Source organism: Carettochelys insculpta, chromosome 11, assembly GCF_033958435.1.
Source record: "Carettochelys insculpta isolate YL-2023 chromosome 11, ASM3395843v1, whole genome shotgun sequence".
NCBI lineage: Eukaryota > Metazoa > Chordata > Testudines > Carettochelyidae > Carettochelys > Carettochelys insculpta.
The window spans coordinates 44385313-44398492 of record NC_134147.1 but is presented as its reverse complement, the minus strand read 5'-3'; the positions used below and the strand labels follow the sequence as shown (position 1 = coordinate 44398492).

At 45.9% G+C, this 13180-nt stretch overlaps 1 protein-coding gene across 4 annotated transcripts in view; it reads right to left on the bottom strand.

Annotated features, from left to right (window-relative positions):
- The window catches only part of ADAMTS9 (ADAM metallopeptidase with thrombospondin type 1 motif 9), a 140198-nt gene that overhangs the window by 69129 nt on the left and 57889 nt on the right, over positions 1-13180 (bottom strand). For all 4 annotated transcript variants that reach the window (XR_012646935.1, XM_075004888.1, XM_075004889.1 and 1 more), the window contains 7 exons: positions 10260-10441; positions 10034-10170; positions 8378-8495; positions 8122-8217; positions 2794-2960; positions 2552-2681; positions 1558-1684 (listed from right to left, as the gene is read on the bottom strand). Coding sequence is in view for 3 of the 4 variants with exons in the window: in XM_075004888.1 (XP_074860989.1) it covers positions 1558-1684; positions 2552-2681; positions 2794-2960; positions 8122-8217; positions 8378-8495; positions 10034-10170; positions 10260-10441 (957 nt within the window). In the remaining variant the exon portion in view is untranslated. The remainder of the gene's footprint in view (positions 1-1557; positions 1685-2551; positions 2682-2793; positions 2961-8121; positions 8218-8377; positions 8496-10033; positions 10171-10259; positions 10442-13180) is intronic.

Sequence of the window (13180 nt, the reverse complement as noted above, 5' to 3'; positions counted from 1 at the left end):
AGTGAGTCCTGCTGACTTCAATGGGCACTGGATCAGGGCCCAGACTTCAGTCTACTGTACAGAAAATGCAGAGCTCCTCAACCTGGCCACAGGGCCAAAGTCCAGCAGAGCAGCTAGGAAAATAAACCAAGATCTGGAACCAGCAGCTCCAGACGTACGTGCTGACCTCAGACCTGGTACAGGTTGACCCTCTCTAATCTGGCACCCTTGGGACCTGACTGGTGCCAAAACAGAGACTTTGTTGGACCATGGGAGGTCAATATTGTCTAGCACCATTACCAATAGTTTACTGGGCTCTTAGAAGATGTTTAGGGGTAAATTAGAGCTGAACAACAACACGGAACCCTGAGAGCCAAACTGGCGTCTGGAAACAAACTTTTTGGGACTGCAGGAAACTTGGCCACGCCCATAAGAGGTCATCCAGCTAACCGAAATTATTCTGGATTATGGATGTTGCCAGACAAGAGAGTACCAAACTAGAGAGATTCAAATGGTATCTCTTTCCTAACTTGTGCAGTTCCCCATCATCACCCATCTGGAACTTCCATGCCTTTGTAATGGCAATCAAGTAACCTTTCAGCTGTTGCCATGACAGACCAATCAACAGACAGACGAATCACCCCATTTAGTCTGAAAGCATACAAGTTAAAAAGGGCTAGAAATAATGGTTCTTATTCCTCCCCAAAATCTTTTGCAACACTGTACACCTATCCCTGAATTTACAAACTTCTGATTTACATATTTGCACTACAATGAACCATGTAAATTTATACCTATTTTTCAATTTACAAACACTATTTTTGCTACAACAAAGAGCCAACCTTCATTCTAGCGTCTACTGTACAGCCAGTGCTCTGCCAGCAGCTCCATTTTTCATTTACAAATTTTCACTTCATGAACAGTTTTCATCCAACAAATTATGTTCCTAAATCGAGGGACAGGTGTACTTGTAAGTAGTCAAAGTTCACCTCACAGGCAGTTCTTTGGCTATGGCCTTGATGCAGCAAAACACTTCAGCACGTGCTCACTTAAAACTGACAAGTCATCCCCTTAACTCCAGGAGGACGACTCAGATGCTTAAAGTTAGGCTCGTGCTTAAGATGCTTTGCTGGATTTGGGCCTTTATTTATTTATTTTTTTAATGTTTTCAGTCGGCTTCTCCTGGAAAGACAAGACCACCTCAGAGTTCCCCACCTTGATGATCCAGCCAGGATAGGAACCACAGTCATTTGTGTTGTGTTTCTACATTTCACAGCATCAGGTAGAGGATGTGGGCCTTAAAGATAGAGCTGCTTTCACCACAGAAAGGCAAAGCTGAAGTGAAGGGAGCAAAACACGACCCTGCTACAAGGAGGCCAATGTGCAAAATTAGCTCTTGGCTGAGAGTAGTGGAATTCTGTCTCCAGAAGCATAGGAAAGCAATGTATTGGCAGCTTCCGCTACCACAGGTCAGAGTGGAAAAAAAAAAAAAAAAAAAGAACTACAAAAGGCAGTGAAAGGAAAGAAGAGGCAAGAAATATGTGGTATAAGGTATATACATGACGGAGCAGAGTGCACCTTAATTCACATTCTGTGTTACAAGGCTCAGTTACTGGATCAGGTTGTGGGGTTTGATCACATCTTTGATCTGACACCATGAGTTGATCAGATTCTCTGGTACAAATGGGTTTCCTTTTTCGAGTCCCTAGATGGGAAAAAATACATTTGTAAAGACATGCAGGAAGGTGACCCAGGCTATTTTCATTCTGTGCATGGTCTCAAAACAGTGTCTTAAAAAAGTTCATTTGGGCTCTGAAAATCTATTTCATGTGGGAGAACGCAGTAAAGGGGTGAAATCTGCATCACGACCTCACAAAGGATTTGCTTGTTTAGAAAGCCTTTAGTACAACCGGTAAAAGAGAGAGTGTAGAGACTTACAGAGACAGAACCTCTGGAACGCTCTGCCCCCAGCTCTGAGGTCGACTCCCTTTGCAGCGCTAGGGATGGCATCTCTCATTGCCACATTTCCCCACCTGAGAAGTTTATGGTGAGCAGCAGTGAGTGAAGGTTTGTGACACACTAAAACAGTGCTCAGCATAAGGCAGCAGAGATCATCCCACTACTACAGCTCACCAGACCCGCCGACAAGGTGCGGGGGCGAAGCGGACAGCTGACCTGGAACCCAACAAACAGGCCTGGAGCTCTGGCCACCATTGGTGTCAAAGTAGCAGTGGTCTGAGCGCTAGGCCCCTTTGACGTGCTACGGCAACCCTGCTGCACTGCTCCACATGGCTCTAAGGGCTCGGGGAGGGGCCCAGTGGCATGATCGGAATAGCACTAAGGACTGACTGCCCTAGGCCCCTCTATCAGCCTTTGGCCCTGCCCCTTCCAGGGCATGGAGCCGGACCCTCCTCCCACCTTGCTCTGGGGCCCAGTGTGGCTGTCGGCCCCGCTGCAACTCACACAAATGATCAGACTCACGCACGATGAGAAGCAAGTGAAAACACATTTGTCACCACCACCAAATTCCAGAAGACGCCGTGTCTGATTTACACTACACTAATGCACATACCTTGGCATAGCTTACTGCAGGCTTGCCACGGGCCATAGATGTTCCAGTAAAACTGCTGAGGTTTGTCTTCTATAGGGATATTGAATGCATATCGGACATCAGGGTTATACAAATTACCCACCGAGAGTATCTGGGGAAAACAAATACATCCACAGGTAGCTGAAAGACAGTCAATATCTGTGCTACTTTCATGCCAATAAAACCCAGGGGCATTGCAGTCATGTGAAGAAAGTACGCTTTACCTGAAGAATGATCTCTTGCTCAATGCGCTCTGTAGAATTAATCCTTTCGACTGTATTGTCAGAGCCACTGTATTCAATCACAGCATTCCCAACTTTGATTTCCCTTTTAAACATACTGACGACAAAGTCTCCATTTAAGATGAAGGCTCCATGACTGTTCGATAATGCTGCATAAGAGGTTTTTGAAAAAAACAACCCACACTCACGTAAGTAACTCAAACACCTAAGCAAGCATTTTATTTTAAAGCTATGGGACCAGACTTTCCGCTGGTGTAAACTGGTGTAGCTGCATTGGCTTCAGGAGAGCTCCCCTAGTTTCCAGCAGCTAAGAAGCTGGCCCATAGTCAGTGGGGGGAGCAGAGGGAGCCTCCATATCTTGTGGGGTCAGGCTCTTGGGTTTCAGACTTTGCCTCATGGCAGAGCCCGACAGCAGGATCAGGCAAATCAAGGCGAGGAGACTGTTTTGCAGCTTTTGAGACCTTTTTGTCATTGTTAAAAACCCTCATTTTAAGCCCCGCTGAAGAAGCTGTTTTTTGGGAAGTGGGGAGCTGCGGTAGCTTTCAAAGGAGGGGTTCTGGCACAATGAGCAGGACGGAGCTTGCATCATGGTTCAGGTCCCTGGCTATGACCGAGGAGAGTCCACCTTCAAGAAGAACCCTCGTTGGTCCCAATGCATGTAAGTGGGGAAACAGCTACAGCCTCGACAGTGCCTGTAATGAGAGGATCTCAGGGCTGGTGATGCTCCAGCCCACGACTGCGTCTCTGATTTTAAAATCGAGACTGGCTGTTTTTCTCAATGGTCTGTGCTAGCAACTATTTGAAAGAGGCTCTCTGGCCTGTGTCACACAGGAACTCAGATAAGATGATCACAGTGGTACCTGCTGGCATTAGAGCCTACGAACTATTTAGAGGAGATAACATCTATCCTCCTGCAGGAAAGCCTACTGGGTCTCTGAAGGAAGAGGGGCTCGCAAACAGTGCCTGCAGCGGAGGCCTGCTACTGCTTAATGTGGTGCACCACAGCATCACCCTGGGAGACCATGGGGATGTCTACATTGCACACTCTTTATGGAGGAGGCACATGGAACAGAGACACTGTATGGTCCCCTTGCGTGGGAACAAACAGCAGCACAGGTGCTGGGCGCTGCTTGAGCAAGCACAGTAAACAGGTGGCAAAGAACTGCAGCAAAGAGGTGCCAGTCTGGCGAACAGCAAACCTTTCTTTAAATAGCACATGTAAACTGCACCCTACATACTGCAACAAAAGCATGACACCGCTAAAAATAGGGCTGGGCAAGGCTATTAGTTGCGAGAGCTGCCAGGCTATAAAAAAATTTCACTCTGCATTCAGGTGCGTAAATGCCATATAACTAAGCTGCCTGGGTTTCACCTTCCACTGGATAATTAAAAGGAGTTTGGCCAGCAACATTATTTTGTTTGTTTTATTCCAGATCTTGAGGTCTGCAAAAGTGCTGACGGCTTAAAGCCGAACTGCTTTATAAGAAGAGTTTCCTGCAAACAGCAGTCTGCTGCACAACTTCACACTAATGCGATTAGGGAGCTAATTTCCTAAGTTAGTTTCTCCACCATTTCACCCATCACTGTTACACTACTACAAAGGCTCTCTGCTGTAAAAACCTGGAGCGACCATCAAACCATGGGAGGAGAATCAGAAGCATAACTAGGAGGGAAAACAGAGCAAAAGATTGCTCTGGACGCCCGGCTAACAGAAAACCTCAAAATGCAATGCACTGTTCAGCCCCAATCACTTTCCTCTGACTTTTACACTGCTAAGCAGCTGTAGGACACATTAAAAGAAGCCCTTCCATTTATTGCAACTTCCTACAATAATGGGGGAGAGCATTTAGACATTCCAAACTTGATGACATCATCAAATTCCTCCTAGATCGTTGTATAACTACTACAAAGTTCACAAGAGCCTAGGGCCTAAGCTTTCACACTCAGTGAACTGTTAAACGAGCACACACGTGCACACTTTTTCACTTGCTTTTCTTCAGGTCTAATGGGAAGCCGAACAATATTCACTTGAAGAAATCGCAAGGGTACACTGCACTGCAACATTCAAAAAGATCTGACTTCCTGCGTCTCAAGAAGATTAAAGCCCTCCAGAGAGACCTCAGAGGTTATTCTGGGCACGGGGCCTAGATGGGGTAGAATGCTCTGAACGCACAGCAGGGAACTGTGCACATGGAAGATTATTTTTATAGGGAAGAAAGAATAGGGAGGAAGCTCTCCCTCTGGAAAAAGACATAAAATGTTCAGAACGTTTTACAGTTCTCCTGGGTAACAATGCTGACGTCTTAATCAGGTTTTGTTTCATTAGACACTTGCATGAATCATAGGTTTAGATAGAAATTAATGGCTACATATGGGTAGAATATGTTTTATGGCCCCAATTCTGAAACCGAATCCACACAGCTGGATCCCTACCAGGGCTCAGGGGTCCACTTGAATAGATCAATTGTCGGCTCAAGGTCCAAATGATTTGCTTGGTTTTGTATTTCCTGTCCCTGCACTGTATTCTCGTCAGCCAGATTCTCTAATGACAGCAAAGGAAATATTCTCTAAACCTGGAACCACACAGAATGCCATCAGGCTGTTTATTTTCTTTAGCATATCAGTCTAGATTGAGCTTTTCGGATCAGCTCTCTGTAAACACATGGCCTCCTGGGCAGGAAGTGTGACTCCAAGTCCCCGCCCCCGGCCCCAGTCTCCTCTTGCTTTTAGCTCAATTCTCTTTCCAGGCCTGGCCAGGTCTTGTAGGGAAAGGATGGCTCCACCCACTCACATATGGGGCATGGAGTGTCTGCTGTCTCTCCCCATGCCTGGAACTGTGCCATACTGGCTGGAGGAGGACGGGGTGTTCTTTACAGCACACTTTTCCCTTGAGCAGCTGTAGTAGGATAAAGGACAATCTCCCCTATCATAAATCAAGGCCTAAGAACAACAAATCCACAGGTGACTTCAAGTTCCAGACTATGCGGTAGCAATCCCAGGCACAAGTGCCAAGAATGACACACGAGCCGATTTTCATCAGCATGTGAGGCAAGACTTAGCCCCTTCCCTGCACCCCCATGCAGCTAGGAGCTTGCTCAAAGCCAGGCCGCCTGTGGATTAACAAAAGAAACGCTAATGCTACCAGCCACCACCTAAACGGTAAAGCTCTGCCTCCTAATATACTTACTAATGAAGGTGTTGTAAGTAGGACTATTACTAGAGGTGGAAAAGGTACCCAAAAGTTACTTGAGTAAAAGTGCAGCCGCTTTCACTTCTGGATACTTGAGTACAATCAATGTGATGTGTGTGTGCACGTGCATGCACTTTTACTCAAGTAGTTTTCTAGAGGGACACCAGTGACTTGCACTTAAGCACAGCCCACCCCCAGCAGGCATACTTCTACTCGAGTAACTTTTAGGTGCTTTTTCCACCTCTGACTATTTAGAAAGTCACACTGGTACTTGGACCGTACATAGAGGTCAAAAGGTCAAATTTTGTCATTCTGGCCTTGGCCTATACATCATTTGGGTCCTACTTTGAGAACTAAGTGGAACATGAATGTTGGATGGGCTACCTGCCAGCCCTCTGAACAGGGATGAATTTCAACCCAAGTGAAGACAGCATTTAAAATAACTCCAATGAGTAAAGCGCGTACATGCGCGCGCGCGCACACACACACACACACACTTGTGTTCATTCATATATTTTTAAAAACCTATTCAAACAAAAAACCACCTAACAACAAAGCTCTCCTCTTGTGACAAGCCAAATATTCCACCTTTGGAAAACGAGATGAGACCTCCTGTCCAAACAGAGATCCAGAGAAATGCAGATGAACACACAGCAAGGCTGACCAACCCAGAGAATGTGTGCAAAGGAAGAGAAAACAGACCCCTCGTGTGAGCAGGCTGCAAATCATAGGCCAAACTTCCTGGAGTTCAATGTGGCCACAATTCGTGGCCATGATTTGACCCTGCTCGAGATGAAATTCACAGCTGTGTACACTTGATGTTCAAATCAAGAGAAGAAAGTGGGGATGGCTGGGACACGCTCTCAGAAAACCACCATCCAGTGTAGTCTGTCAAGCTCTCACATTGAACCCACAAGGAAAAACACAAACGAGGAAGACCTTGGACAACATGGAGAACATCTACTGAGACTGAAGGACAACAACCGGGGTATTCGTGGAGCCAGCTGGAAGTTTGATCCTGAGACAGAGTGACGTGGTGGAGACTTGTAGATGACTGATGCTCCACCCAGAGTACAAGGGTTTAAGCCAAGGAAAGGGCCAGCGTGAATCCCATTTGGGAAGAGACCACAGGCCTGAAGTGGAAGACTGGCCTTGTCCTGGGCATGTACAGAGGTATCAAACACGTCCCACGGTGAATTTCTGTAGTGCTGTATTTTGCTATCCTTGCTGCCCTCACTCAAACTGTTAGGTTTCAAGAGGAAGTAACTGCTCATCACGAACTAAGGGGTGAGAATAGCAAACGGCTGTGTTACCATTATATCAGTTTAAATAAAACTGAGATGCTTAGGACCTGTTTGTAGTTTACATGCTGTGGCAGGGATAAAGAGGGAGGTGGGGGTCAATGAGGATGAGGTCTGTTATTGTCCAGTGTTACAGTAAATAATACATATGGCTTCATCACCCAAGTACACATGTGTGGAATTTCTATTAAAATCTGGTAAATATCTCTGTCTTGCTGTTCCAGAAAATGCAGCTTATGAAGGGATCTGTTAACTTGCTCTGGGACCCAGGAATTCAGAGCTCAATTCCCAGCTGTGTTGCAGACTTCAGAGTCTTGGGGGAATTATTTAATTTCCATTACTGCCCACCTATGGAGCGTGAATACAACTATTTCCTGATCTCACAGGAGCAGTGCAACGATAAAGTAATTAAAATTTATGAGCCTCCAAGCAGAGTTCCCTCCAATTTTTTTCCATCCATGGGCAGAATAAATTTTGTTAAGTGCACCAACGCATGTGTTGATGTGTACTACCAGTAGAAACACATGCTACCGGCTGTGCGTGCTGAGTGCACTCTGCTAAACAGCTGGGTGGTACCCATATCTCTCCTGGGCAGCTGCCCAGGCACTCGGCTTACAGGGAACACTGATCCCAAGTACTACAGCAATGAAAACCTCAGACATCACCAGTCACACAGACAGATGAAACGAGATACAAGCTACTCAGTCTGGAAAATACCCTGCATGTATTTTTGACAGTGCAAATGAAATAGTCCTTAGTGGAGAAAGAGGCAGTATAAAAAGCAAGTTTCTCTACATTATAATGGGCATTGCAACTTACCAAGGTAGTTATCATCTTCTGGTTTCCCTGAGTAACTGTGCTGCCGCACATCAATATTTGTAGCACCGGCAGGTATGCGCACCACAGTGTTATAGCCTAAAAGATTGAGCAGAAAGGTCAAGACTGTTCTCTAGCCCTGTCATGTACATTTTGAATGGGAGGAGGGAGATCTTGAGTATTTTTATAGCCTGTATGTGGTTAACGCTTTTATAGCCTGGCCTTTTTCTCTCTACCCCTGTTGGTGATGGACTCTTACCATAATGCACGGTATTGAATGTGCCTGCAACAGTTTTGCATGAAGAATTATCACCACCACAAACACCACATTTGTCTCTTCTTGCCTTTGAATTTAGCACATGATCACAGCCAGCTTGCTTTAAGAGAAAAAAGTTAAAAAGTAGGTTGAACAAAAATTCAGTAGCCCAGAATAAAAAAGGCTCCTAATTAAATCATATTAAACAGCTGAGTACAAAGATCGGCACCAAACTCTCTTCCCTCTTTTCCACATAATTTACCATGTAAACATCTTACACTTTAGGATATTTAACTGGATAACCGTTTTAACCTGAGTCCCACCACCTGGCCTGCTGTGTCAAGGGTCCTGCTGCCCATCTCATTGCTCCTTCACGGCTGGGACTGCTCCAGCCCAGTGTCACTGGCCACGTCCTGAGATAATCAGCAAGAGCCAGATAACTGGTAAGCAAACCAGTAAGCACGAGGCTTCCCGGTAGGCCTACAAGTTAACATCCCGTCCTTCACTAAAGCTGATTTTAAGCAGAGGTTCTCAGGCCAGCCAATGTGGAAGAGGAAGTGAAGGGGGCATTTGCCCCGGGGCCTGGCAATTCAAAACTGCTGTGGCTACTGCCGCTCCAGCAACAGTGGTGGCTGAAGCCCTGGGTCCTTTAAATTGCCGCTGGAGCCTCACTCAACACACTCTGGGTAGTGCTAAGGGCTGGCTTGGGAAGGCGTGTGTGTATGGGGCACGGTGCACTCTGAGTGGAGTTGAGGGCCGGTTACATCCGGCCCCGCCCCTTCCACCTGAGGCCCCACCCCTTCTGGGAGTGCAGAGCCTCCCCAACCCACACCTTGTCCATGGGCCTGGCACAGCCGTTGGTGCCCCAATGGTTCTCCAAAAGGCCAGGCCTCGCTATAATCAAACATGGAATTTGCACTCTGTAGCACTATGAGGATTTGGGATTTCTTTCCATCACAGTCAAGTTATTGTACCTACTTCACCACTGTTAATAGCCCATTCCAGTGCATGCTGGTGTAACCTGCACACCTACTGGGTGCGGTGCCCTGTCCCATTTAGCGGCACTTATACCACTTACAAAAAGAAATAGCGAGTCTCCTCTGCATCCTTAGCTAATAGGCAGTTGGCTTTTAGCGCAAACCATAGAGGCTACCACACTAAGTCCCAAAGGTCCCAGGTTCGGCTCTGCCTGTCGGCAATTACACTAGCGCCTCTCACTCCCAATGAAAATAGCATTAAAATAGTTGCGACTGGGGAAAAATAAATTCCGGCAGGGTCAGGTTTTCCACAGAGCACACAGTTAGATTTTTCATGTGCTCCCTGCTCAAACTGGGCTCCAATTTCAGGAGTGTTCAGCACCCAGAAACTGATACGCATGGACAGATTTTCAGAGTTCAGGGCTGAGCTCTTCTGAAAATCTGGCCATGTACTATGGTGTAGAAGAAGTTGCTGAGGTCTCTGGAAAATCCAGCCCTTGTGGGGTGTGCCAAGCCCCCAGAAAACTCCAGCCACAGAGCATGAGACTATCACAGCAGGGCTTGCTTGATTTGCCTCAGGAAGAATCCACATGAGTACCAGTGAAGAACAGAATGTGGAGGTGGGATAGAGTTTTGCAATATAAACATGAAAATAACTTAACCGGCAGAAGGAAATATTTACCCGACAAAGCCCTTGTACACAGATATCATTTGTGTCTGGGCCACAGGGGGTGCCATCAACAACTCGGTCCCTGAGCTGATAGTAGGCGGTGTTTCCTGCTACTCTGCAGAACAACTTGCACCGATCTTTCATTAAAACTGAAAAAGCAAAAGGGCACGGTGTTTTTATCCTCTTCCCTTGAGCAGCCATTGTGCAGAGGCTAACATTCATTTCCTGGCATACTCACTTCCACTGTATTTTGGAACCCAACGCACATTAGGAGGTAGACCGTTAATATTAAAATGCTTCCCATCAAAGTCAGCGCACTGCTCATCTCGGAAATCTTTCTTCAGTTTAGAGCATGGTTCAGTGTTGCAGGATTTAAATTTCATTCGGCGGCCCACACAGTATTTTCCACCATTTTTCGGCCTGGGGAAAAAAAGTCATGTTAGTTCTAATATGCAATGTATCTGCTGAACCTGTTATTGGAGTTCATCCTCTCTCCCCACACTGCGCCTCTCAACCTCACTCTCCCATCTCATCCCAGCCGCTCTTCCAACCAATCGAGGTCATTGCTGCGTCAGCCTGGAGGTTCACATGCTACCCGTTCTCCTCTCCCAGGTACGTACGCTTCCTCTATTACACATGAGCATCTAAGTTACTCTTCCCCGGTTTGAACCCCACTCCTGGTAACAGTTGCTGGTGTTCTTATGGTGACATGCAGAGCTTGTCCTTAACAGTTATATTATTCTCTTACAGAGATTTCACAGCACATCAATCAGACCATGCAGTCATCCTCAAGTTTTCCCTCAGCCTTCCAAAACAGAAGATTACTTTGGTCTTTGTTTCCATCCTTCTCCGCATTACACAACAGCTGTCTTACACAGCAGAGGGGTAGGGAAGAAACTTTAAGTTCTTTAGATTGCGCTGATATTTGCGCATGCTGAATTGGATTCAAAGCCTGCTGATGTAAGCAGGAGTTTTCCCACTGACTTCAATGAGCTGTGCTACCAGCAATCCATCCCACAATCATATTCCTCTAACTAGTTCAAGACAAACAACAAACAGTCCTGTAGCAAGTTGGTTAGTCTTTAAGATGCTGCAGGACTGCTTGTTATTTGTGAAGCTACAGACTAACACAGCTATCCCTCTGAGTCTAGTTCAAGATGGTAATTATTTACAACAGTTCTTCTGTTACTCATGATGAAGAGCCTATATTTTGTTCAGGCATTTATGTTAAAAATATCTCAACGTGACAGTAAGTACTGTAAGCAGTAGATGGTGGAGATTAAGAAATAGACAAAAGGAGGTAGGCAAAAATGAAAAGTTTGGGGTTGGTGTGCGTGTGTGGCAGGGGTGGTAGTGTTTCAACTTTTTTTTTTAATTAAGTACCCTTTTAAAATTATAAAAAAAAAACCTCAGACTTCTCTCACTTACCTCTAAGGGCACATGTACCACCAGCAGAGAAACATGATCCTAAACAGGATCCTAAACATGCATGATCACTCATGCATCTGATGAAGTGGCTCTTTGCCCACGAAAGCTTATGCGCCAAAATATCTGTTAGTCTGTAAGGTGCCACAAGACTTCTTGTTGTTCTTGAAGCTACAGACTAACATGGCTACCTCTCTGATACATGATCCTAAAGCAATCTGAAGTCTTGAAACAAGTGCCATTCAACCTTTCCAGAAGACTGTACCCTTTGCAGGAGTCAGATTGGTTTTGCATCCTACCACCTCTCTTAAAAACTACTTACTTGCAAAAACATGCAAAAATATCACAGACGACGACTACTGAAAACTTGCTGATTTCCTGCCACCTTATTATCAAATAAAAATTAATTGGAATAGAAATATGGTACTTATATTTCAGAGTAAGGCGTATGGAGCAGTAGAAGCAAGTCACTGTCTGAATGAACCTTTAGATTGTACTATTTAACTTGTGTTTTTTAAGCAGTCTGTTGTAAAACGAGGCAAATATCTTGATGAGTTGATGCATTCCCAGAAGACCTTAGTGCACCCCCAACGGTACACATACCCCTGGTCGAGAAACACGGTGGTAGAGTGAGTCACAGCCTACAGCTCCAAGTAACACCAAGGCCATGACTCCATGGGTGACAGCTCAGGAGGCCGGGGTGGGATTGTACTTGGGCAGGTAGCCCAAGCCACCAGTCACAGCCATACTGCTATTTTTAGCACACTGGCTTAAGCACACTAGCAGCTCGTGCATCTCTTTTAGGGAATCTCCTCATTAGCATGTCACACTCCACCCTCTTTCTAGGAGCACAGATTAGAGTGGGAACAGCGGAAGAGATTCCCAGGAGGAATGAATTCTGCCTCTGCTGCATATATTGTGAGAATCTACAGATAAAGACAGGTCCATCCCTAGAGAGATGTACACAGACCTCATCACCATAAGAGCATTGTCACTGTGGATGACCTGCCCTAGATCATCCTGCTGTGATTATTATCAAGTACTGTATTACTGCAGAGCTTAGAAGTCCTACTTGATTACCATATGGAGGAACTAAGCCACCACCATCAAGGTTTACCTTGCCAAAAACAGCTTTTGCACCCGGGTGAAAATCTAGGCTGCTCATGCCAATTTCAACAGCAGCAAGTGAAAGGGACAAGGGCATCCCAGGCCGGCAGCTACCATTTCAACTTTCCTGAGAGGGAAAAAATTCTTCAGAACAGATTTTGCCCCACAGAAAGGGTGGAAGCAATCATCCCAACAAACATTTTAAATGGCTCTACTCACAACCCGCCATCCCATAACCACTGGTCTCCTCTACATCAACTAGGGATGTAAAATCCCGTTGAATTCCTTCACTGGTTAAATGTTCAGTTTAACCGATTAACCAATTAAACAGAAGGGGAGGGCGGCCAAGCCATGCCCCCTGGAACGCTACCTGGCTATGGCAGGCCACAAGGGGCTACAGCAACCCACTGCCATCACTTAACTGTAACTGGGAAGCCTCATCCATTTAAGGTGAGGCTTACTGGTTAAACACTAGCACATCCCTAACGTGAACCCAAGGGGACCTCCCATTGGCTGTAAGAAGCAATGAGAGGATAAATGTGCCCACCGTGATACTAGATGTACTGAGCAGGAAGTACTCCCAGGACAGGAACTCATTTCAGACATGGAAAGTATCCTTTGAGATAA